General features: G+C 34.3%; 3 protein-coding genes across 6 annotated transcripts; all 3 read right to left on the minus strand.

Moving 5' to 3' along the window:
- Positions 1-598: 598 nt before the first annotated feature.
- Positions 599-4,700, minus strand: LOC112515864 (membrane-anchored ubiquitin-fold protein 1-like). 4 transcript variants are annotated; one of them, XM_025122816.1, is made up of 6 exons: positions 4,466-4,700; positions 3,689-3,742; positions 3,442-3,608; positions 2,340-2,504; positions 1,619-1,704; positions 599-910 (listed from the first exon to the last, which is right to left on the minus strand). In XM_025122816.1, the coding sequence occupies exons 3-5, from the start codon at positions 3,572-3,574 to the stop codon at positions 1,649-1,651; spliced, it is 354 nt and encodes a 117-aa protein (XP_024978584.1). In that variant the 5' UTR covers positions 3,575-3,608; positions 3,689-3,742; positions 4,466-4,700; the 3' UTR covers positions 599-910; positions 1,619-1,648. The 4 variants fall into 4 exon arrangements, with proteins under 4 accessions (XP_024978584.1, XP_024978585.1, XP_024978583.1 ...); XM_025122817.1 differs by lacking the exon at positions 3,689-3,742; XM_025122815.1 differs by having other exon boundaries at positions 599-896; positions 3,442-3,742.
- Positions 4,701-7,553: 2,853 nt separating this feature from the next.
- LOC112515981 (probable galacturonosyltransferase 14) lies at positions 7,554-15,153 on the minus strand. The gene is made up of 6 exons (XM_025122976.1): positions 14,589-15,153; positions 14,087-14,142; positions 13,807-13,962; positions 12,235-12,825; positions 10,815-11,117; positions 7,554-8,313 (listed from the first exon to the last, which is right to left on the minus strand). Exons 1-6 carry the CDS (start codon positions 14,797-14,799, stop codon positions 8,029-8,031), a joined length of 1,602 nt encoding a protein of 533 aa, XP_024978744.1. The 5' UTR covers positions 14,800-15,153; the 3' UTR covers positions 7,554-8,028.
- Positions 15,154-20,941: 5,788 nt separating this feature from the next.
- LOC112515656 (zinc finger protein 787-like) lies at positions 20,942-22,123 on the minus strand. Its single transcript, XM_025122563.1, has 2 exons — positions 21,664-22,123; positions 20,942-21,561 (listed from the first exon to the last, which is right to left on the minus strand). Exons 1-2 carry the CDS (start codon positions 22,121-22,123, stop codon positions 20,942-20,944), a joined length of 1,080 nt encoding a protein of 359 aa, XP_024978331.1.
- Between the last annotated feature and the right edge of the window lie 315 nt (positions 22,124-22,438).

Consider the following 22,438-nt stretch of genomic DNA (forward strand, 5'->3'; position numbering starts at 1 on the left):
ATATATATATATATATATATATATATATATATATCATTTCAAATACAACCCATCACATTTGTACAATCAATACAACCCAATCAATTGAGATATTTATGAAAACGATAAGAATTCATTTATTATGATTTGAATATTTATAAAATATGACTAAGATTCATTAATTATGATCAATACTTTATATAAGGAAAAATCAAAACTTTTATGAAATCAATATTCATCAAATTAAATGAACAGTTAAGATTGAGTTATATTGGTTGTACAAATGTAAAGGGTTGCATAATAACCCACCTCTATATATATATATATAAATATATATATATGTATGTACATGTATACATATGCATGTAATTTGTTTTGCATATGACTATACCCAAGCTTTGGTGACCCAAAGTAATCCGACACCCAAAACTTGGGGCTTCGTTTCCATATCCGAAATCCAATCAGATTTTTGGTTTGCCCACCCAAACCCAAACCCAAACCCGCACAATCCACACCCCAACCATTTTGCACCCACAAAAACTAACCCATAAATGAAAAGGAAAAACACCAATAAATTGAAAAAAAAAATCTTTGTTTGTAATTAAAATTCTCAAAATTTGACAAAAAAAAAATATGCAAGACATTGACTTTGATATAAAACTATAAATCGTGTTCTTCGTATTTCCAGAGCTAAAATTCCCAAATCCAAAGCAATATCCAACATTCATTGTATAAATTACAAGTCCTTATAACAACATTGCTCTGGAAATGAAAATTACAGCTCTGGAAAAAAGGGCATGATCCCCCAAACAATGACTTATGTAAATAAGTATGTTTCTTTTTCTTCTCACCAATTTGCCTTTTTTTAATCTTTATAAACTTCATTGCCACCCATTCATGAACATGTATACCAAATCCTGCATCATTTTATCTGCTTAAAAACAGTAAAAAATGTGTAAATTTAGTATCAAAATCAATTAAAAATTAATAAATCGTTGCAATTTGAACAAAACCAAACTGACACAGTAGATCCCACTGAAAAGTAGGTATGGTAGAAGCGAGATTTAGACAGAACTAACCTCTACCAAAGAAAATGCAGAGCAACTGGTACAAAGTACTCCTTATAAAGTGGAAACAACTGCTCTGCACTTTGAGTAGATGTTAGGTCTGCATACATCTCATTCCTTCCTGATCCTACTTTTAAGGTGTCTGGGAGGCAGTGGCGGATCCAGAACTTTTGCTGAGTGGGTGCACTTTTAAGGCGAATCAGAGGTCTTTAGTTGATGTCTGTTGTATTTTCTAATATCCCAAAACACCCCTTAAAGTTTGGCGCGTACACCTTTCATACCCCCAAAAATTGTACTTGTGAAAATCTGTTGAGCGATTACACGAAACCCTGTTGGGGTCTTCGTAGGTCTGCTCCTGTTGAGAGAGGTGAGATGTATGCAAACCTGACCTTTGAGTGGATACTCGTCTATAAAGTTTCAATTTTTATGAATATATTTTCTCTTTAGACCCCTAAAGATTTCTAAACTTAAATTCCGACCCCATCAACAAATTTCCTGGATCGGCCACTGTAACAGTAACAGGCATAAAGATAAATAAAGCACGAGAAAAATAAGCGATGTGAACAACCGACCTGCAAATACGACCCGCTTGGAGTTGCTTCTCATAATATAACGCACACGCATTTGTGCTGCTTCGGGTCGCTTTTTACTTTTGTATCTGTTGTGTGATGAGAAAACGAGTCTTTACGTTAGTATAAGAGTAGTTCAATCAGAAAATCCGAGTTTGGGGTCAAACTAGTTACCAACCCGAAATAAATGTCAACTTCCAAAAGTGTCTACTTTCCAGTTCTACCCTCAATTATGAGACAAAGAATTTCATTATTCCCTCTATTATTAAGGGTAAAATTGTCATTTAGTTGATTAAAAAGTATATTAGTTGCACATTTCTAAAACTATGTCCCTTTTTCGTTGCGCACATGATGTCAACAAGAAAAAAGGGACACAGTCTAAGAAATGTGTAATTATTAACACTTTTTAATTAACTAAAGGACAATTTTACCCTCAATAATAGAGGAAGTACTGAATTTCTTTGTCTCATAACTAAGGGTAGAATTGGAAAAGTATCCACTTACTTCTGAAAGCGGATAATTATTTTGGAACAAGCTAAAATAGAAATGTGAACGCTTAATTTGGGACGAGAGGAAGTAGAAAAAAGCGGATTTTGCGAGAACATTTCGCTTCTGAAAGTTAGTCGAGATTTCCACACACACAAAAAAAAACTAAGGATCATATGAATACGATATGGCAACAAGAACAACGAGAAATATCACGTTTTCGGGACGAAAAGCTTACCTTTTTCTTGAGGTGGTTGGCTAACAATAACGTGCATCGTCGTAACTCCACCGGGGACATCACACAACGGACTCCTGCATTCTCCGACCGTTTTGTTGTTCTCCAATATCTTTCCGGCACTAATTAGTTTTACATCTTTCACCGTTCTTGGAGCGTTTTCTTTCTCTGTAAACCATAAAAAAACACGATTCTCCCACTTTAGTCGTTAAAGAAAACACTAAAAACGGAGACTTTGTAGATGAAACTTCTAGAAAGTGCTCTTTGTTTATACTCCTCAACTTCGACCTATAGCGAGGTTGGGATCTATCGGTAACCAGAATGATATCACTGGGCGATGACCCTTTGTTTTATTGTAAGAGCGACGACAAGGACCGAGCGTCTTACCTTGTAAGTTAAGGGTGACGACTCTTACCCGGTTAGCACTTATCGGACATATTGTTGCATACGATGTAGTTTTATTGACTAGAATCTTACCTAGTAAGGTAAATGAGAGTGTAGACTCTCACTGATAAGCGCTTAATAGGTAAGCATTTGGGTAATAAAGTCCCTTAAGTCTCGTAGGTGCCTAAATGAAGTAGAGGTCTTCATTGGAATAACCGCTCTTCTCTTTTGAGCAGAGGTTAGGTCTACATGAATCTTATACATCTTACCCCTCACATACCCCATCTCCGAATGGGACATAATTTTATGGGCAGAGTTCAAGTCTGCATACATCTTTACCCCTCTCAAACCCCACCTCCAGTTGGGACATACTGGGTCCGTTTGGTTAGGTGCCTAAGGGTCCATTTGTTAGCAGCCTAATAAGCTTAATGACACTCACACCTTATTCAATCAGCCATACATAACCGTTTGGTAGTGGCTTAGATATAGAAAATGACTAATTCAGTAAGCTTTTAGGCTGGAGCTTTATGCAGAAAGCCAAGTTTTTTTCCAAACCTCCCCCTCTCAATTAAAAAACATGCTCCTTGCATCTATGGAAAAACTCTCCCAAACAAAAACTTTCGCAATCTATACTGACAAATTAATCCACACAGAAAGCTTTATCCATATAGGACTTAATGGAAAACCAACCAATATCAGTAGTTCACGTAAACACACTAACCTTTCGGCCATTGAGAAAGGATGCTTTCCTTCAAGGACGCAACACTTGCAGCCGCTGGAAAGCTCTTGGGACCAATATCCGATCCATCAATCAAACGAAACCTGATCTCCAACGAATCTTGCACTCCAGACATAATTCCACTTTGAACAGATGGAATTTTTCGGTATCTAAACACCCAAAATCTTCACTTGTGAATAGTGGCTAACCAATCTTTACAAACTCAATAAGATAACCTAAAAAGCTATACAAAGAGGTTTCGAGTGTGATCTATAACCACCAATTGGAACCCTCAATCTGCAATCTGAAAAGATCAAATTCAACATCAGAAAACAACATTTTTCTTGCCTGATAGATGATCAATTCAAGAAAAACCAAATTCCGAAGAACAAATCACCAAATGAAACAGATGTAATCGCTAGCATGATTCGATCAAATCTACTCATAACGAGGGCAAGAATCACCAGAATTTCTGGTTTTTATAGTTCAAGAAAAGGTAATGAATGGCTGGATCAACCAAATGAACCCTAGAAAAGGTCAACAACCACTAAACAATACATCATCTACTTAAAATTCTCCCAAGAGGGTTTCTCTATCTTTCAGCAAAAACAAAATCCCACAAAATTTTTCATATGGGTTTTTCAATAAGATCAAAGAATCACTGAAAGGATCAACTAGATCATCCAAAATCAACCCCTGAAGAAAAGTCAACAACCATGAACCACCCAAGAACACACCACCTACTAGAAATCTCAAGTGGGTTAAATCTATAAATCAAGATTCAGATTCAATCACCATCAAACCTTTTGATTTTGGGTTAGTGAAATCTACAACTGGATCACCAAAAACAATCCCAAAAAAAAAAAAAAAAGTCAACAACCACCAAAAGAAATCCCTAATCTGCTAAAATTTTCTGAAGTGGCTTACATCCATAGAACAAGTCAAAGTCAAAATTACAAACAAAATCAAGATCAAAATCCCATTAACACATACATCGATTGACGATGATCAAAGAAATTGGGCTTACTTGGATCAAGAAATCGAATCCAAATTCAGCGATGAAGAACAGAGACGATTGGTGTTCTGTAAATCGATGATGAATTGAATGAATAAATAGAGAAGGTTCATATGAATCGTGTGAATGGAAAGAAAAGGGGGAAAATTTGGGGAATTAAATTGAGGGAGTATTATGGGAGCAAATAGCAATTGGTGAGAGTAGGAAATGTGTCGTCGAATGTGCCGACCTCTTTCCTTAGAATACTCCTCCGAATTTTGTGCTAAAATCGACATATTTTATTCTCCTCGTCCATTTCTCCAACTTCTTTATTCATATTCTTTTCAACTTATGAAATTGTGTTATTTTATGGAATATTTTTGATGGATTTAAAGTGTTCAAAAAGAAAACATGATGATGGGATGGGTGAAAGAAAGAACCTAACCAGAAAGATGATGTTTGATTGGTTTGAGTTTAAGTTTCAAATGTTAGGTTCAAATCCAGTGATGAATACCCCTTATGGCCAAGGAGGTTCAAATGGGGTAACTTTAGACTACCCGCAAAGCAAATGGTCGTTCTGGGATTAGTCGACTCGTATAGCATGTTGGATATCCAGGTTAATAAAAAAAAATATTTCATAAAGTAATACAAAGAAATTTTTTTAGGGTTTGAGATTTGGAGTTAGGGGTTGTTTGTAGTTTCATTAAAAGACAAGTTTTTTGAATCGCTAAGAAGTAAATCTTGTTTGGCAGAAAAAAATTATATATACCTCCTAATGGTTCTAAAAACCTGTAAATGATTTTGTATCTTGAGTTCTCTTAACCATTAAGCATCTTAATTTCATTTTGAATAATTACCAAACAATTATATTTCATTTTGCACTACATTATAAGAGTTTTTTTGATCATTTTGACCACTTAATCATTTTGCTTCAAATCATTCAGCAACTGTCAAATAGCCCTTTAAATTATATTTTAATCTCATGTTTGGTTTAAAAGAAAGTTTGGAATTGAAATCGTATAAATATTGGATTTAGAAATCTCATTTACAAGTTTACCCAAACGCTTTATCTTTACTATATTGTAAAACATTTATCGGATGTTCTTAAAATCTCATAAAATTCAAGTTTACAATATATTAATGCACACATACGACTTTTTTTTATTAACCTGGATATCCAATCCGCTATGCGAGCTGACTAATCTCAAGAGGACCACCTGTTTTGAAGGTAGCCCGGAGTCACATCTTTGAACCTCCGTGGCCACAAAGGGGTTTTTATTCCTCATTGAATTTGAACCTGAGACCTCCAGGCCCTTTTGATATTTGGAACTCAAACTCAAACCAATCAGACACCACCCTTGTAGTTCACATACGATTTCTTAAAACCTCATATTTAGATTTTTTGTGATAGACATTTTCAAATACAAGATAACCGTTGAAAATATTACTAATATAATAGAAAATACGATAAGTATTATATATTTTAAAAATTAAATTAAATTAATATTCTTGATTTAGAATTAAAATTCACATTAAATAAATAATAAAATAATATAGATATTCCTCTTTCTAACTTAATATGAGGATAAGTTGATCTTAGCACGGTTGGCTTGAAATGATCCAAGACCATGCTAATTGTGACAATTTAATAAAAATAAAATAACAAATATTTTATGATAAAAATAAATAAAACAAATTTTATGGAGCAAAAAAAAAAAAATATATATATATATATATATATATATATATATATATATATAGACTTGAGATTATGTGAGACCAAGGGTTTTTTGTGAGACCCGTAAGACCAATTCTCAACCCCTGGATTAGATATAAATTATGAACATTCATAAACGCTACGAGACTTCTCAATAATCACAAAATTGTCACCGTGTAATTTTAGATCATTAAATCATTAGCTTATAAAGTTGATCAATGAACATAAATTAGTCTTATGGGTCTCACGAAAAACCCTTAGTCTCACATAATCTCAAGTCTATGTGTGTGTATATATATATGGATGGAGTACTTCATATTTTCAATTTATGGATATTTTTAAGTGGATTTGTTAAAAGATTTATAGGAATAACAAAATGATTTGTAATATAATAAAGATGTTCAAATAAAAAAACTAAATATTGTGAGAATGTAAGAATAAAAGATTCACGTATGAATTAGCCTTTTAGTTGACCCGTCCGTCATACACATACATATGTGAAGGATTGTGTGATAAAAAGAGTTAAGATGAGATGCGTAAGAAAGGATCTGGATCCTTGATCACTTTTAATCTCAAACTCATCCATAAATCACGTTTGATACGAGGATGGATCTGATGCATCTTGGTGCATCAACATCTAAAAATGAAGATATCTTCTTATGCTTCTCACTGAACGCAACCTTTGAAAGAATTGAATAAGCACTATCTCGTTGAAAAGTTCTATACATCTCAATTTCTCAACGCATTAATTTAGACAAAGACTCTGATTTTTCCTCTTTTCAGATGGTAAATATTTCTCAGAACATGGAGCGTGAATCAAACTCGTGTTTGAATTAAAATTGAGATATTGATACAAGTTCTTCCCTTCTGAATCATATAGATTCATATCTGAAAGAGGTTGACAATAAGTTCTTTTAAAATTGACTATTTGTTCCTCTGTTAAAAGTGTTCCAGAAATGTCTGTGGTCATAGATAGCTTGAATCCAAAGAATTAAGAATGTGGTTAATATATTTACTATAAAAAACCGAATCGGTTCGGTTAGGGGACCAGCCCGATCGGTTACAACCAATCGCTATTTTTTCTTCTTCTTCTAAAGACCAGGATCATTTATAGAGAAACAGTTCCAAGAACCAATAAATCAACCATCTTCAATTTTTTTTTTATTAACCTGGATATCCAACCCGCTATGCGAGTCGACTAATCCCAGGACGACAACCTGCTTTGCAGATAGGTCGGAGTCACCGCATTTGAACCTCCATGGCCACAAGGGGATTTTTGTTCCTCCTTGGATTTGAACCTAGGACCTCCTGGTACTTTTGACCTTTGGAACCAAACTCAAACCAATCAGGCACCTTCAAGTATTCATATCAAGATGCAATGCAACAAACCAGAAAAGGAAACCGAGATCAAAAAGAATTTACTGCACATTTGAAATGTTTCTCATGAATAATCGTACACTGACATATAACCTAAAAATAACGTTCCCCGATCCGAATTTCAACTGTCTAGGGGCCTAGAAATCGACACAAATTATATATAACATATAAAAGAAACACTTTATATGGGAATAAAGAATCATATCATTTTCTGCATCTAGTTGGGGGCTAAAAGTTGAGAAGGATATGCATCTTCTGAAGCTAATTTGGCACACAGCATTTCTTCATCCCATCTTTTAAACTTAATTCCTATTATTTCATTCTATCGATTTTTACGTATACCCAAATTGCCCCTCCCATTCAGGAGGGTCAAAAATATTGTCCGAAATAAGAAAGGAGACCGAAAGAATGCTGCTAGTAATGCAGGTCCAGTGTCGAGCCCCATCGTGTCAAATGAATGTTTGACAAAAAATTCTGGTTTTTTTCCGTTCACAATGTGATTTTACGGCTCCAAGATGTGACAACTACTGACAAAGTCATTGGAGTAGTTGACGTATTTGGACCAAAAAGGGCGAAGATGTTCATACCCGATCTCTAGCCATGGTTTTGCTTGGCCGTTGTAATGAATGACAGCAGCCTTCTTTACGCTCTCGATGCTTGTGTTTTGCTGGTAGCCCAACCCGAGCATGTGCCATGATGGGTCAATCGGTTGAACATGACCTCTAAATGCAATCAGGGCCGGGGGTAGTGTTCCGAGCTTCCATAAGGTCAAGTTTGACTTTAGATTCTGCAAACAAGAAAGTCAAATGTTTATAATGGTATCCCTATGTAACATCCCAGGCTAATCGTACCAGATATTGTCGGTTTTATCCACACCTGGACTCACAGTTTCAAAACACATCTGATAGATGAGGTATCCAGTCCCTTATAAGGCAACTTTCATTCCCCTCCCAACCAATGTGGGATCTTACAACGTATTTGTTGGATAGCAGTGGATACGATATATATGGTTTACTCAGTACTCCTAAATCGGAAAAAGCACACCCCTCGACTAATCCAATAGGGATCAGAAGATAACATCCAGGAAAATCGACAGAGTGGTCCTGAGGAGACTCGAACTGGCAATCTGTGGGAGGATCCCCAAGGCCTAGATGCACCTAAAGGTGGTTTAGAGGCTATTTGGTTGGTTTTCCATTATGTCCTGTTTGGGTAAAGTTGTCGGTGTAGGTTAATTTGTCTGTATAGATCCGGAAGATTTTTGTTTTGGATGGTTTTTTCATAGATGAAAAGAGCATGTATTTTCATTAGGTGGGGCAGGTGGAAAAAACTTGGTTTTCTGCATGTAGCTCCCCCTCCAAAACCTACCGGATGAGCCACTTTCTATATCATTAAGCCACTACCAAATAATCATGTATAACTGATCGAATAAGTTGCGAGTCTCATTAAGCTGCTAACAAACAGACCCTTACTAGATGGAACTAAAGGTGGCTTCTTTGTCGAAGGGCCTATTTCTTAGACACTATTCGTTATCTTAGATTACTCGGAGTGTTATTTTCCCATACATAATATATGTTTCAAGCTCCATGGATGTTTCTTATGCATTTAACACGATAAGGGAAATTCAAATGAGAACCATAAATATATTTTGATAACACAAATATATTTCGAGAACCATAAGTATATTTTGAGAACCTGATAACCAACTATTTCATGAAATATTCATGATGAATAACAATAAATAACCCTAAATATTCATGAATAGTATTTATAATAAATATCATGCATTTTCATCATTGATGATATTATGCATTTTTATCATGAACATCCTAGAGTTTCATGATGGATATCTATTGCGACGTTCTTCATGAATATTTGGTTCCCAATATCTCAAAATATTTACGATTTTCATTTGATCCCCCCCCCCCCCTACCACCATAGCCAGAGTGCAACGCAAACGCGTTATCACAAATACATGTAGAGGTCATTGGATGGACTTAAAGGTAGCTTCTTGGTCGAAAGACCTATTTTTTAGACACGCTCTTAGATAACTTTAACTGTTATTTTTCCAAACATGATCTATGTTTCAACTTTCATGGATTTTTCTTACGCATTTACCACCATATCCTATAAATTGTTATTTGTTTGTACGTATAATATCTCAAACAAAAAACAGCAGAAACGACCTACATTTGAGACTCCAAGTGCACACTTTTCTCTACATAAGATATAATGAAAGACGCCCAACTATGATTGGAATGTATATAAAACTGGTAATGGGATATATGTTTCTGTGTGATTACTTGATTGCTTATAAAAAATAGACATGGCTGGGTTCTACTTTCAGCTACATAAGCACAGAAGCCATAAATAAACATGGTATTCGGGACTCGAGTACTTCGGAAGGCTTTCACATGCATGCTGGTTTCCATAGGGTTATTTAGGGTGCGGTTGGTATTCAGATAGGATAGGACAGAACAGTACAATTGTTCAACATTTGGCAAGACAGAACTGGACAAGACAAAACAGATAAAATGACCAATTTACCGCTAATGAGTTGTTTATATATTTTATATATTTTGACTAGTTTATGTAATTTATTAAATTATAATAAAATAAATATTTTTTACAACATATATCAAGATGATTAAAATGATACCAAAATTTATGTAGTTTCCAATTTATATTATATACCTTTTCATATAATATTTTATTATTATTAATATTTAATAAATTACATAAACTATATAAAAATAATATTTTGAGGACAATAAAGTGAAAGTTTAAAGAGCATAAAATACAATAAATAAAATTTAAAGAATGAATAAAATGTAAAGAGGGAGGCGTATTTGATGTTTTAGAAGAGAATTAGGTTTTATTTTAAGGTTATATTGGTAAAATATAGGTCTGTTCCACCTTGTTCCAAGGGATGGGGTGGAACACGCCTATTCCACTTTGTTCCTGTATGTTCCACATAAAAGTTTTGCCAAACAAGGAACAATGATTCGTTTTCTATTTTGCCCAGTGTACCAAACGCGCCTTAGCTAAATGAGCTCCTGACAATGCTTTTTAAAATTCATGGCCTTCCAACAGATTTTTAGGCATTGCCAGCCCTATCAGAATGTTATGGATTTGAAAAATTCCTGTGAGAAGCTTATTAACTAGATAACCCGGTTTTTTTATGATGCAAATATGTTAACAATTCCAATTAAAGGAAATCTCTTTCATCCTAGAAAAACTATTGCTGGACATTATAAACATATTAATAAACTCATGATGTTTCCCACTTACCTCTTTCAACCATGCGTGATATGTTTCTCTTATATTAGTCTTTCTCCATTCCCGCAAGTCGAAAATATTCATCCCGAAAGCCCAAGCACATTCCTCAGGGTCCAAACTCTTCGCTACAAGTGGGTGAGAAAAGTTGAAGTAGATTTTGAATCGCTTACCCATTACCCACGAGTCTTCACCTTTGCAGGTTTCAACTGCTCCATTAACCTTTCCACCAAGATCAATATCCCAAAGCGGAGACAAATCACGTTGAATTACAATATCATCATCCAAGAAAACCACCTTGTCAAGGTTCGGGAAGAGCTGTGCAAAATTAGCATCAATAACATCAGCATCAGCATTGCACAAAGTAAAGTGATCAGAAATAGAAAAAAGCAATGCAGAGATAGATAATAGAAGAAAGATTCAGCTTCAAATCCGAATTAATGGAAAAAAGTACAAAAACAAAAGACTAAAATTTACAAACCCGTTAACATTTTATCCCATCATCACTCACATAAGGAAACTGCCAAATCAAAAAAATGGCGGTGATTGCATCACTCCTGCATTGGTCCTTTGGATAAATGACCTTAAATGAGTTTTCAAGCGTTCTAAAATGTTCTTTTAGCTCTATAATCTTATCTAACCTGCCCCTGATTCAAAACAGTTGGGTCCTGTAGAAACTTAGAAATACACTGGAGGTTAGACTCTTGAATTCAGATTTTGAGGTCATTCAGCTAAATATCCCCTCCTGCATCTAGTACCAATTGGTAATGTTTTAACATCCTGGAAACCTTGGCCAACTTGTTTCAATCTGAGAACTGATACAAAATATCCGAATTCCACTAAAATTATTAAAATTGGTGCGCTCTATAGCATCTCTCTTTGCTGCAAATGTGAGAAGGCATGAACAAGCTACAGATCTCCTAGATTTGGATTTTAAATAAACTCATTGGCTGGAGCTTTTCCCTTAACTTGCTAAACTCCAACATCTGTCAGCATGCTTTGGACAACAACACAATGCCTGCTAAAACTGAAACTATAGCACTCCCTCTGTCCCAAACAAAGTGCCCACATCTCTATTTTTGTTTGTCCCAAAATAAGTGTCCAATTTCCAAAATAGATAACTAAATTTCCAAATCTACCCTTAATTAATGCACAAATATTTTAGAGTTGATAAGATAGATGTATTAATTAAGGGTAAAGTTGTCATTTGGTTAACTAAAAGGTGTAATATAATTATTAATGTCTAAAACTGTGTGTCCTTTCTATTGTGGACATTTATTTTGGGACGGGAGTATCTTTAAATAGAACTTCACGGAATTGGGCAAGCTGTAGATAAATATCAAGATTACCATTCCGGTTGCATCCTAACCCTCTGTTTGGTTCCATATAATCTAAAAAAAGGAACAGGTACATATACCACAAAATTTCTGATTACCTCAGGCAGGTATATGCGAAGATGATTGAGCAGTGATATGTACTTGGGGCTTCTAGCCTGCAATTTGGAGGCAAACATTCTCGGTGAGGTAACGCTGAGATTGGCACCGGCTAAATGATTCCCGTGGTAGTAATCTCGAACTCCATTATGATTTTCAACGGCTTCAAGAACAGGAACATTGTCTCTTGTCAACCAGTCAAACTGATGAATTCCTTTCACTTCGACAATGCTAGGGGAGATGGGATTTAATGCAAACCATGAGTGCATGCCTGCATAAGTTTTCTTGTCGGTTATTACATGGAAGACAATCTTCTCAGGCCTTAGAGATGATCGGATGGCAGAATTGACCACGACGGAAGCTGCCAGGATATTGTCAGTAGACACAATAAAGTGGTGGTAGGAGTTATCAGAAAGAACTGGGAGTAATTCTGGTGAAGGCAACTGTTTTCGTGCATGAGCATTAGAAGAGTACTCATCGGTCAATCGCAAAGAGAGACAATGGATGCCTTTGGGAACAGAAGTTGCTGCGAAGTGTTTGTTCATTAGTTCTTGGAATTTAGATTCTCTGATCTCCCTCTCAGATCTTTCCATCTGTCAAGGTTCAATAAAAAATCTTAGGCCTATAAATATGCATAAACAAAGTATATACAGTATAGAAGTCACAAAAGAAAAAAGAAACTAAAACATGGTGAATATTCTCATCATTTACAGTCAGAACATTGAGAGGCAACCTCCATTGTTGTAAAAAGAACATAACACGTTGCAGCAAAGGAAAACAAAAGAATTAGTCTAGCGAATGTCTAGAAAAAGCAAGTATTATTGCATTCATACCCTATCTTTAGTGGATATAGTTCAAGGCTACCGTAAAAATGGCCATTTCTTGCACCGGACTCCCTATAGAGTAAGACTTTCAGAGAAAGTTAAATACAATTATAACATGATTTTGAAGTGATACGTAGCATCTAGATTTCTACATTGAAAAGGCGTGGAACATCGATAAAATGCATCTACCCCATACATAAGCATAAAGAAGCAAATTGCAGAGATACTTTACTCCTTACAAGTATATGACTGATAAAACATTTTAGTTATTTAGAGGCGCGTCAATTTTGTCCCCTGGTTCTCATATGATGTAGAGGTGTTCTAGATGGCATGCTTTATTAATCTCGGAAGTAGGTTCATAACTTTTGGACACTGTAAAAGGATATCCTAAGATTAGTGTTCCCTGACAAGCACTTGTTCACCGCAGGAACACAATCCACCAATCATGCAACAATACATTTAGAAAAAGTAACCAAAACAATATCTCCTGACAACCCGCATATTAGCTTAAGAAAAATAACCAAAATGATCCAGTCTCATTACATTCGGAGGTATATTTATAGTAATTAGACAGTAGAGTTTAGGATAAACCAAACATGCTAAGGGTTGCAAAACAATACTAATTCTTATTACAAGATGATAAACCAAACATGCTAAGGGTTGCAAAACAATACTAATTTTTATTAAAAGATGGTATACATAACAACAGCTAAAACATGTATACAATATAAAAACAGTGAGTTGACGTACCATTCCTTTCAATATAAGTGCAAAATCCTTGGCTTTGTATTTGTTGCTTTTCATTTCTGAAACAAGCTGTTTAAAGTTATCAGGAAGCTTTAGATCATCTGGGACTTCTTCAGATTCCACTTGACTGATGATCTTATGGAAGTCTCTAAGAAACCTCTGTTCACCAGAATGAAAACGTTTAAAATGCTAGATATATATGGCCTTTGACACAATAAAAATGACAAAAACCAGCAGTTCCACACTGAAAATTGAAAAAGACAATATGAACTAGTAATCTTACATCTGCATCATCACCCCTCCCAAGAAGCTTTGGTCCCAAACGCCTGCCTAAACAATCTGATGCATGAAAGATCTAATTAATGAGTAACTGTCTGAGAAATGCTATATTAGAAGCATTAAGTGTAGATATAGATAGCATTTATAAAGATAAAACTGTCAAAAGCCAGCACCCACAGCAAGTATGAAAGTAAATTCAGATTGGCAACTTAACTAAATCCTCAGATACTTCTAATGAACTAGAAAACAAATCCAAAATCCACCCAAAACTACTATCGGAAGTATGACAATGCCAAATAATTGAACCAAGATCCAGAAACACCAGGGTGATACCAGGTTCAGTTCTAGTTTTCACTGATGCAATCAAGAAACATTAACAACAATAATAGAAAGACATCAAGATCTACACGCAATCTCAAATTCACATGAAACACATATTAAGTAAAAGATATTGATATGAAAAAGCAGATCAAGAAATGATTGACAGACAAAAGTTAGTGGCGTACCAATTGATGAGCACTTGTTGACACCTTCCAAGGTAACAAGAGCAGTGAGGATGAAAACAAATGGCAATAAGAAAGCGAGGATGAGAATGGTATGAAATATAGTACGATAAGAAATATGGCGAGCTGCGACTTTGATCTTCATCAAGTCAGTAAACCCATTGTTGCTCGATATCGTTATACTTCTCATGCTATGTGAGAAGTGTAGCTGCATAATGATCCCCTAATTTCTTCTTAAACATAAAAACCCTAGCGCCACCGACGTCGAACCCCCTCCAATTGATCCTCTCTAACGTATACAATAATCTTTCCGGAAGCGTTCTCATCACAATCAGATCCACACAAATGACACAATCTAGATTCACACTCGATTCTAATGTTAATCAAATAATTCAATCTTTTTGTCAAACACCAATGCATTGGATTGATTTCATTCAAAAAATGCCCAAAATTAGGGGTTTAAACGCCACATACATATCTTAAATCTAGGAATCTAGGAATCTAAACCTGCATCTGTCTGCAATTAAAACAGAATCCTTGTATAGATTTGTTCATTGATGATTGACTTTTCTCTCCCATGGATCAGAGAGAGAGAGAGAGAGAGAGAGAGAGAGATGAGCCTTTCCTTTCCCAAGTTCTTGAAAACGGGCTCTCATTGGTCCGGATCTACTGTTATTTTTCCTTTAAAATAAATTATAACATTTTAATTTTACATTTAATTTATATAATTAAAGAAATAATCATAAACAAAACCTAAAAAATCAGTATTGTCCAATTCTACCCTCTTATCCTACTCAGTCATATACAGTTCTATCATATCTGTATACCAAACGCAACCTAAGAGTTATGCAATTTTAATTTTTTTTTTGAGATTTAAAAATACTATATATATATATACATATATGTATGTATGTATATGTTGTTTTATATGATGAAACAACGTCCGTAAAAATAAGATGTTGTTTTATAATGTGTATTTTGTTTCACATTGTAAAACAACACATGATTAATGGTTCTCAGTATTTTTTGTGATTCTCATTCGATTATGCATTTGTATGATTAATAATGTATTTCTTGTTACAAAAAAAAAATTTATTTCGATGTTCAAATAAAAATATATGTTTTATTGTTTAATTGGTGACAAAGGGGGGTTGCTATTAGGCATGGCAACGGGGAGAGGATGGGGCGGGTTTTGTAATCCCTGGTCCCAGCCCTAGTCTCCGACGGATACCGGGATTAATAGTCAGTGTCTTGTCAAACCCCATGAAGAATATTTGTTGGTTTGAGTATATCGGGAATCCCCATAACCCGTTTTAGCGAAGAATCTCTATTCTCATTCGAGTCGGGTGAACTGGATTCTCTACCGGATCAGGATAAATCACCATCCTTAATTGCTATTGTTAATTTTCTGTCAATTTTCATACCTCCTCGATCATCATCTTTCTCTCATATAACAATTCTTTAATATATTTTTTAATTTTAAAATTACACTTTACATTCTCATAGTTACTTCATTTATTTTGTTTTACGTATTTTTTTAAAATTTTTCGTTTTACACCTTTATTATATTAATATACATAATCGTATATTAACTAAAAAAATATGTTATAATTTTAACAAGTTACACCATTATAATTATCTCGTCAATACCTTCGAAACGAGTTCAATATTGATTATTTTTTGATCTATTATATTTTTATACCATATATACTCCAAAAAATATATTTTTAATATTTGCACTTTATACACTTGTAGTTAATTATATAAATTATGGTATATCTCTTTGTTTTTTTATTTTGTGTTTTACATCATTATCACATTAACATACATAATAATAAATTAACTAAAATACGTTAAAAATACGTTTATTTAACAAGTTACACTATTATAATCGTCTCGTCAATATCTTTAAAATGTGTCAATATTTAATTTTGTTTAATTTAATCATATTAGTAAATATTATAAAAACTAAATTATTTATATTACTTACAATTTATATCTTTATAGTTATTTATTTAATTTATTTTATATACTTACTTTTTCATTTTTTTTCATTTAACATTTTTATTAATTAACATACATAATCGTATATTAATTAAAATACATTTTTATTTTAACAAGTTACATTATTATAATGGTCTCGTCGATACCTTTAAAATGAACCAAATATTGAATATCTTTTTATTTAATTATGGGACCGTAATTATATAAATATAATAAGGGTATAAAATAAAAATGAAAAGGTAAAAAAAAAACTTAATAAATATTTATAAATGTATAAAGTGTAAATATTTGGAAATCATATACAAATATATAATTTAAAAAATACGTATTTTTAATACTTTATTAATTAACTAGAAGGGTAGTCGTGTAATGCATTGAGACATATCTTGATTTCAGTGTTTTATTTTATTATTTTTTTATGTCGATATGATACGGTTTTATTTGATTTTGAGAAAGCGATAATATTTTATTTTTGAATAAAATATAAATTTGAAAATATTATAAAATTTTGAAAAAATATATATTATTAGTATCAAATAATTTTTTTTCAAAAGTTATTGTGTTTTGGTGTAATTTTCTTAATTTAATTTTTTTTAATTACTAACTAAAGGGTATTTAATCTAGCGGTATCGTAGTTTTTGGCTTTCTAGGAGGTCAAGGGTTTAAACCTCATCAAAGGTGATGAGGGTGTGTGAGTTTATTTGTTGCATTTGTCGTATATAAATATTATATACTTAAAAATTAATTAATTACTATTTATGTTAGATTTTTTGTATTTTTAAATATTATTTGTTAATTTTTATTTAATTTGATTATTTGATAAAAAAATACACTAAACAACTCATCAGAGGTAAATTGATCATTTTATCAGTTTTGTTCTATTAAGTTCTATCTTACCAAACGTTGAATAATTTTTTTGTTTTGTTCTGTCACGTTTTGTCATATCATGTATACGTACCAAACACACCCTTAATAGTCCAATGTGAAAACCCTTAACGATATTATAGGAGAGACATTTTCGTTTTTTTTTATCATTTTCTTTTATCTTTTATCTGATCAAAAACCACATGGACCAAAATCATAAAATCAATTTGATCAGGTAAAAAATAAAAAATCAAAAAAATGACGAAAATGTTTTACATTTTATATAATTTTTAATGATTATTAAAAAAAACAGAACAAATTCAGACGTTTTTATAAAACACGATGATCATTTTGTATTTTCAAAATCGTATCGACAAAAACTGATATTTCTGAAAGAGTATTGCTCTTTTGTCAAAAGCGTGTTGGGAAATTTGGTGAATAATCGAGGTTGACCGTTTGACCTTTCTAATTTCAAGATTCAATCAACCATTAATTCTTAATGTAATGTCAAATCTGAAATCACATTAGGGGTCCGTTTGGTTTGTCTTTGAGAGATTTATGAACTGTTTGACAAATGTTGAATGGTTTGGTGTAAAATGATTAAGTGGTCAGAACGATTAAGAAGATTTTATGATATAGTGCAAAATGAAATATAATTTTTTGGTAATTGTTTACAATGAAACTAGGGCGTTGAATGGTTAAGAGGAGACACATCATACAAAATTATTCAGATGTTTTAGAACCATTAAGAGACAGTTTTTTTTTTTTTTTTTTGACAAACACGATTCATCTCTTAGGGTGCGTTTGGTGCGCGGACAAGACAGGACAGGACAGAACAGGACAGGACAGGTGTTCAGCGTTTGGTAAGACATRACAGGACAGGACAGGACATGTTAAAATGACCAATTTACCCCAGTAACCTGTTTAGTGTTTTTTTCTCTAAATAATCAATATAATAAATGGAAATCTAAAGTATACAAATCTAAATGCAACTACTAAAGTATAGGCTTGGCATGCTTCTAGCAAGAGAAAATGCAATTGCTAAACTATACAAATCTAAATGGAAATCTAAAATGCAACTGATAATGACATGTTAAGATGAACTTGTGGCTGCACTTATTTGTGATAATGGCAGTGCAGGAGCTGAAATTTATCTTTGTATACAAATCTAAAATGAACTGATAATGACAGTGCAGGAGCTGAAAACCCATCAGAACCCTAGAACCCTAGAATCAAAACCCACAGAACCCTAGAAATTAAAACCCACAGAAATTAACATAAGAAATTAATCATCATCAAAACCCACATAAATTAACAAGAGCCCTAGAATCAATTGCGTACACACAGATGGAGGCGATGGAGGCGATGGAGAGAAGAGACGCAATCGATTGCGTACCTGGGTATGGAGAGAAGAGACGCGATGGAGGCGATGGAGGCCGTCGATTGAAACTCGTCGTCGATTGGAACTCGCCGGCAGTCGACAAGAGGAATCGATCGAGACGATGGAGCGGTGAAAAAGTCGTTCTTCTTGCAGCCGGGTGGGAAAAGGGTAATGAGGGAAATAGGTTGTGTTCCACTTAGTTCCAGGGGGGTAGGATGGAACACGCGTGTCCAAGTTTTAGCCAAGTTAGTTTCACTTAGTCCAATATTAGGCCACACCAAACACAGGACAAATGTGTTCTGTCTTGTCCTGTCCCATCCTGTCCAGCGTACCAAACGCACCCTTAACGGTTTAGAAACTACCTCTTAATGCAACTATTAAGAGATAACCAAACAAACTCTAAAGATTTTATGACGTGATTTGGATTTGGAGAGATTTGGATTGAAATGAATTTGAAATCGTTGGTGTGTTTGGTTTATAGGATTTGAAATAAAATTGAATTTCATTATTTATATATAATTTATAAAAAAAATTATAAATAGTTTTAAAAATAATTGAATTACATTTTTGTTAATCATTATTTCAAAGCAAATGTTTTTAACATTTTTTAAAACCTTATTGCATACAATCCTGCAAAATCTCGAGCACTACCTAAGGATTTCAAAATCCTATGTTTGAAGGATTTCATTTAAATCTTATAATTTCAAATCCGGACAATCTAACAAACCAAATATGAGATTTGAATGAATTTGAAATGCAAATTCCCCTAAATTTTCTACTTATGTTTCAAATTTGATATTTATATATTCTTAATTTATTTAATTAAAAATTATATATTATATTTATGATATATATTAAATTTAGTTATTATGTTAGGGGCCGTTTACCAAACGCTTACCCGGGTAAGCGTTTATCAAGTTAAATTACTTTACGGGATAAATATGGTACAGACCAATAATCTTACCCGATAAGAACGAGACAAGGACCAAGAGTCTTACCCGGTAAGTGAGAGTGACGACTCTTACCACGGTAAGTGCTTACCATGTAAATTGTTACATGCGATGTCGTTTTGGTGGACTAAAATCTTACAGTGTTAAATTTTACCGGTAGCACTTACCGGGTAAGTATTTGGTAAACGACCCCTTAATGTTCATGTCGGAGTTGAAACCCCTCTCGTTTGTGACTTTGTGCAACTCAAGATTTCAGTGTTATATTCCATGAAAGTGTACCGGGCCTCGGTTCTTCATCTTGACAGTAGCCACGATTAAAGATATTGAAAAGCTTATAAAAATGGTTTTATAATGATACCAAGCGAGTGTAGCTGAAGTGGCCAGGAGCAATTTTTTTTTTAAGGGTGTCCGGGCCAAAGCCCGACTAATCCCCGACAATTTTGGAGGTTAAACATGGCCCCACTTAAAATGTCGTCAACACTTCCCTTCCCAGGGCTCGAACTTGGGTTCATGACTATGTCATGCCCAAGCCTTTACCACTAGGCTGGAAAGTCTTTGACGCCAGGAGCAACTTTTGTGCGCGTAAAGAATCGGGAGGTTTAATAATCAAGAGCTTATCCAAGTGAAATACAACACTATTGTCAACCTACAGTGGGAGCATCGTCGTCAAAAAAGAGTCGCTATGATTTCGCTGGATTCATTCATATTGTCTCACAGGAATCCAACTTTTGGGATACGCTTGTTCGGAAAAATATGCTAAATGGAGATGACATAAATTATGCAAGTTAAGGAGGTCATCTATCACTCTGTTATCCATAATTAGCAACTGAATGGCTCATTATGTAATACGTTTACCAAATAACAAATACACCCTGTAAAATCCCCAATTGATGACAAAGTCCGTCACATGACCAACAATTGCAAACGGAAAATGACTTGTAAGCGACGGGCATGGTGGAATGTCTGTCACATGGTGCAATTGCAAATATTTGGGGAAATAATAGAACCGTGGGCATAACTGTCCATTGTGTCCAAAATTTAATGGTTTATTTTTTCTATTAAAACGAACAAACAAATCATCTTCAATCAAATCTCAAGTACGTTTACATCTTTCATTCAATTTTTTCAAAAGAAGAAATGAAGATGCTAGCAAAATTTCAGTTTACCAACAACAATGGGTCCCACTCGATATTGTTCCCGACCCACGTTAGCTTCAACTCCACACCGTCGTTCTTGATCCCATGACCGTGATCCAAACATTCATGAACGTCAAACGAATCATCAGTATCTTCTTTAACACCGTTTTCGGTACTTATTAACATATTGCAGTGCGCCTTCTTGTGGCCTCCTAAAGCTTGACCCGACCCAAACTCCTTAGAGCAAATGGGGCATTTGTGATCCTTCGATCTCCTTGTATCACATAGTTCATCAAAAGCTTTTCTCTTACCTTTGTCCGGAGAGTGTTGACTATTTGACTTTGGATTGTTCTTTGTCAGATCCATTATGGGTTGACCCGACCCGAACCCGAACCCGAACCCGGATTGACCCATCACTTCTTTCTTGGAAATCCCCATTATGCCCCTGGAGATCATCATCAAACACAAAGCCCCTTCTTCCACTTCATCACCATTATCCTCGCAAATTGATGCGAAAGAACTCAAACTATTACAACTTGAAGGATCATTAGGCTTTACAGGCTTGTACCTTGTGCATGATCTCTTTCTCCTTATTGGATTTGCAATTTCCCCTTTTACCCCCCCATCCAACTTGCCATCTTCTGATGATGATGAAGAAGATGATGATGATGATGATGATGATGATGATGATGAAATGGATGGCTGAGATCTATTGATTGTATGGCTATGACATCTCATATGACCATACAAAGCCTTCACTGAATCAAAACACTTCCCACATTTTCCACACAAATTCTTCTTGATGGATTCTTTGCTTTTGAGTGAATGGGATCTCATGTGGCTTGCAAGAGCCCTCAATGAAAGAAACCCTTTTCCACATTGCTTACAAATCGAATCCGATGATCGATTCGGTTTCGATTTCGAACCCGAAACCGAAACCCTCCAAGATTTCTTGGGGTTTTCTCTCAAACCATAAGAATTAGGACCAAAATCTTCTTTTTTCTTGATCATTTCATCGTTGAATTCAAGACTCATTCCACCATTAATGGCTTCTTGATCATGTTCTTTGATGCTCTGTTTTTTGGTAGCTGAAATCAAAGCCAAGTGACCTCTCATATGACCTCCCAATTTCTTCCCATTTAGAAAACTTTGATTACAGAATTTGCAGACATAACACTTCTGTTCTTGATCTTCTTCTTCCATGATTCAAGAACAAGAAAACCCAGATGAATTTAGACACAAAAGAACTTCAATTTTGAAAAATGGTCAAGAAACAGAGGAATCGATGAACACCCATTACAGAAATCAGAAAACCCAAATCAAATCATCAAGAAACAGAAGAATCTACGAACACCCATTTGCAGAAATCAGAAATCCCATCTCAAGAAACGAAAGAAATCCATGAACTGATGAACACCACTTGAGAAATCAGAAATCCCAAATCGAATAACCAAGAATCAGAAGAAATCGACGAACACCCATAACAGAAATCAGAAATCCCAAATCGAATAACCAAGA

Source organism: Cynara cardunculus (genome assembly GCF_001531365.2).
Source record: "Cynara cardunculus var. scolymus isolate 2C chromosome LG 7, CcrdV1, whole genome shotgun sequence".
NCBI classification, from domain to species: Eukaryota; Viridiplantae; Streptophyta; class Magnoliopsida; order Asterales; family Asteraceae; genus Cynara; species Cynara cardunculus.

Coding starts and splice junctions, on each gene's coding strand:
- LOC112515656 (XM_025122563.1), bottom strand. CDS start 22,123: ATGGAAGAAGAAGATCAAGAACAGAAGTGTTATGTCTGCAAATTCTGT. Junction 21,562..21,663: donor TTCAGTGAAGGCTTTGTATG/GTCATATGAGAT, acceptor CATCATCATCAG/AAGATGGCAAGTTGGATGGG.
- LOC112515981 (XM_025122976.1), bottom strand. CDS start 14,799: ATGCAGCTACACTTCTCACATAGCATGAGAAGTATAACGATATCGAGC. Junction 13,963..14,086: donor GGAGGGGTGATGATGCAGAT/GTAAGATTACTA, acceptor TCTGGTGAACAG/AGGTTTCTTAGAGACTTCCA. Junction 11,118..12,234: donor TTCGCATATACCTGCCTGAG/GTAATCAGAAAT, acceptor AATTTTGCACAG/CTCTTCCCGAACCTTGACAA.
- LOC112515864 (XM_025122817.1), bottom strand. CDS start 3,574: ATGTCTGGAGTGCAAGATTCGTTGGAGATCAGGTTTCGTTTGATTGAT. Junction 2,505..3,441: donor CCTTTCTCAATGGCCGAAAG/GTTAGTGTGTTT, acceptor TATGGTTTACAG/AGAAAGAAAACGCTCCAAGA. Junction 1,705..2,339: donor CCAACCACCTCAAGAAAAAG/GTAAGCTTTTCG, acceptor ATCACACAACAG/ATACAAAAGTAAAAAGCGAC.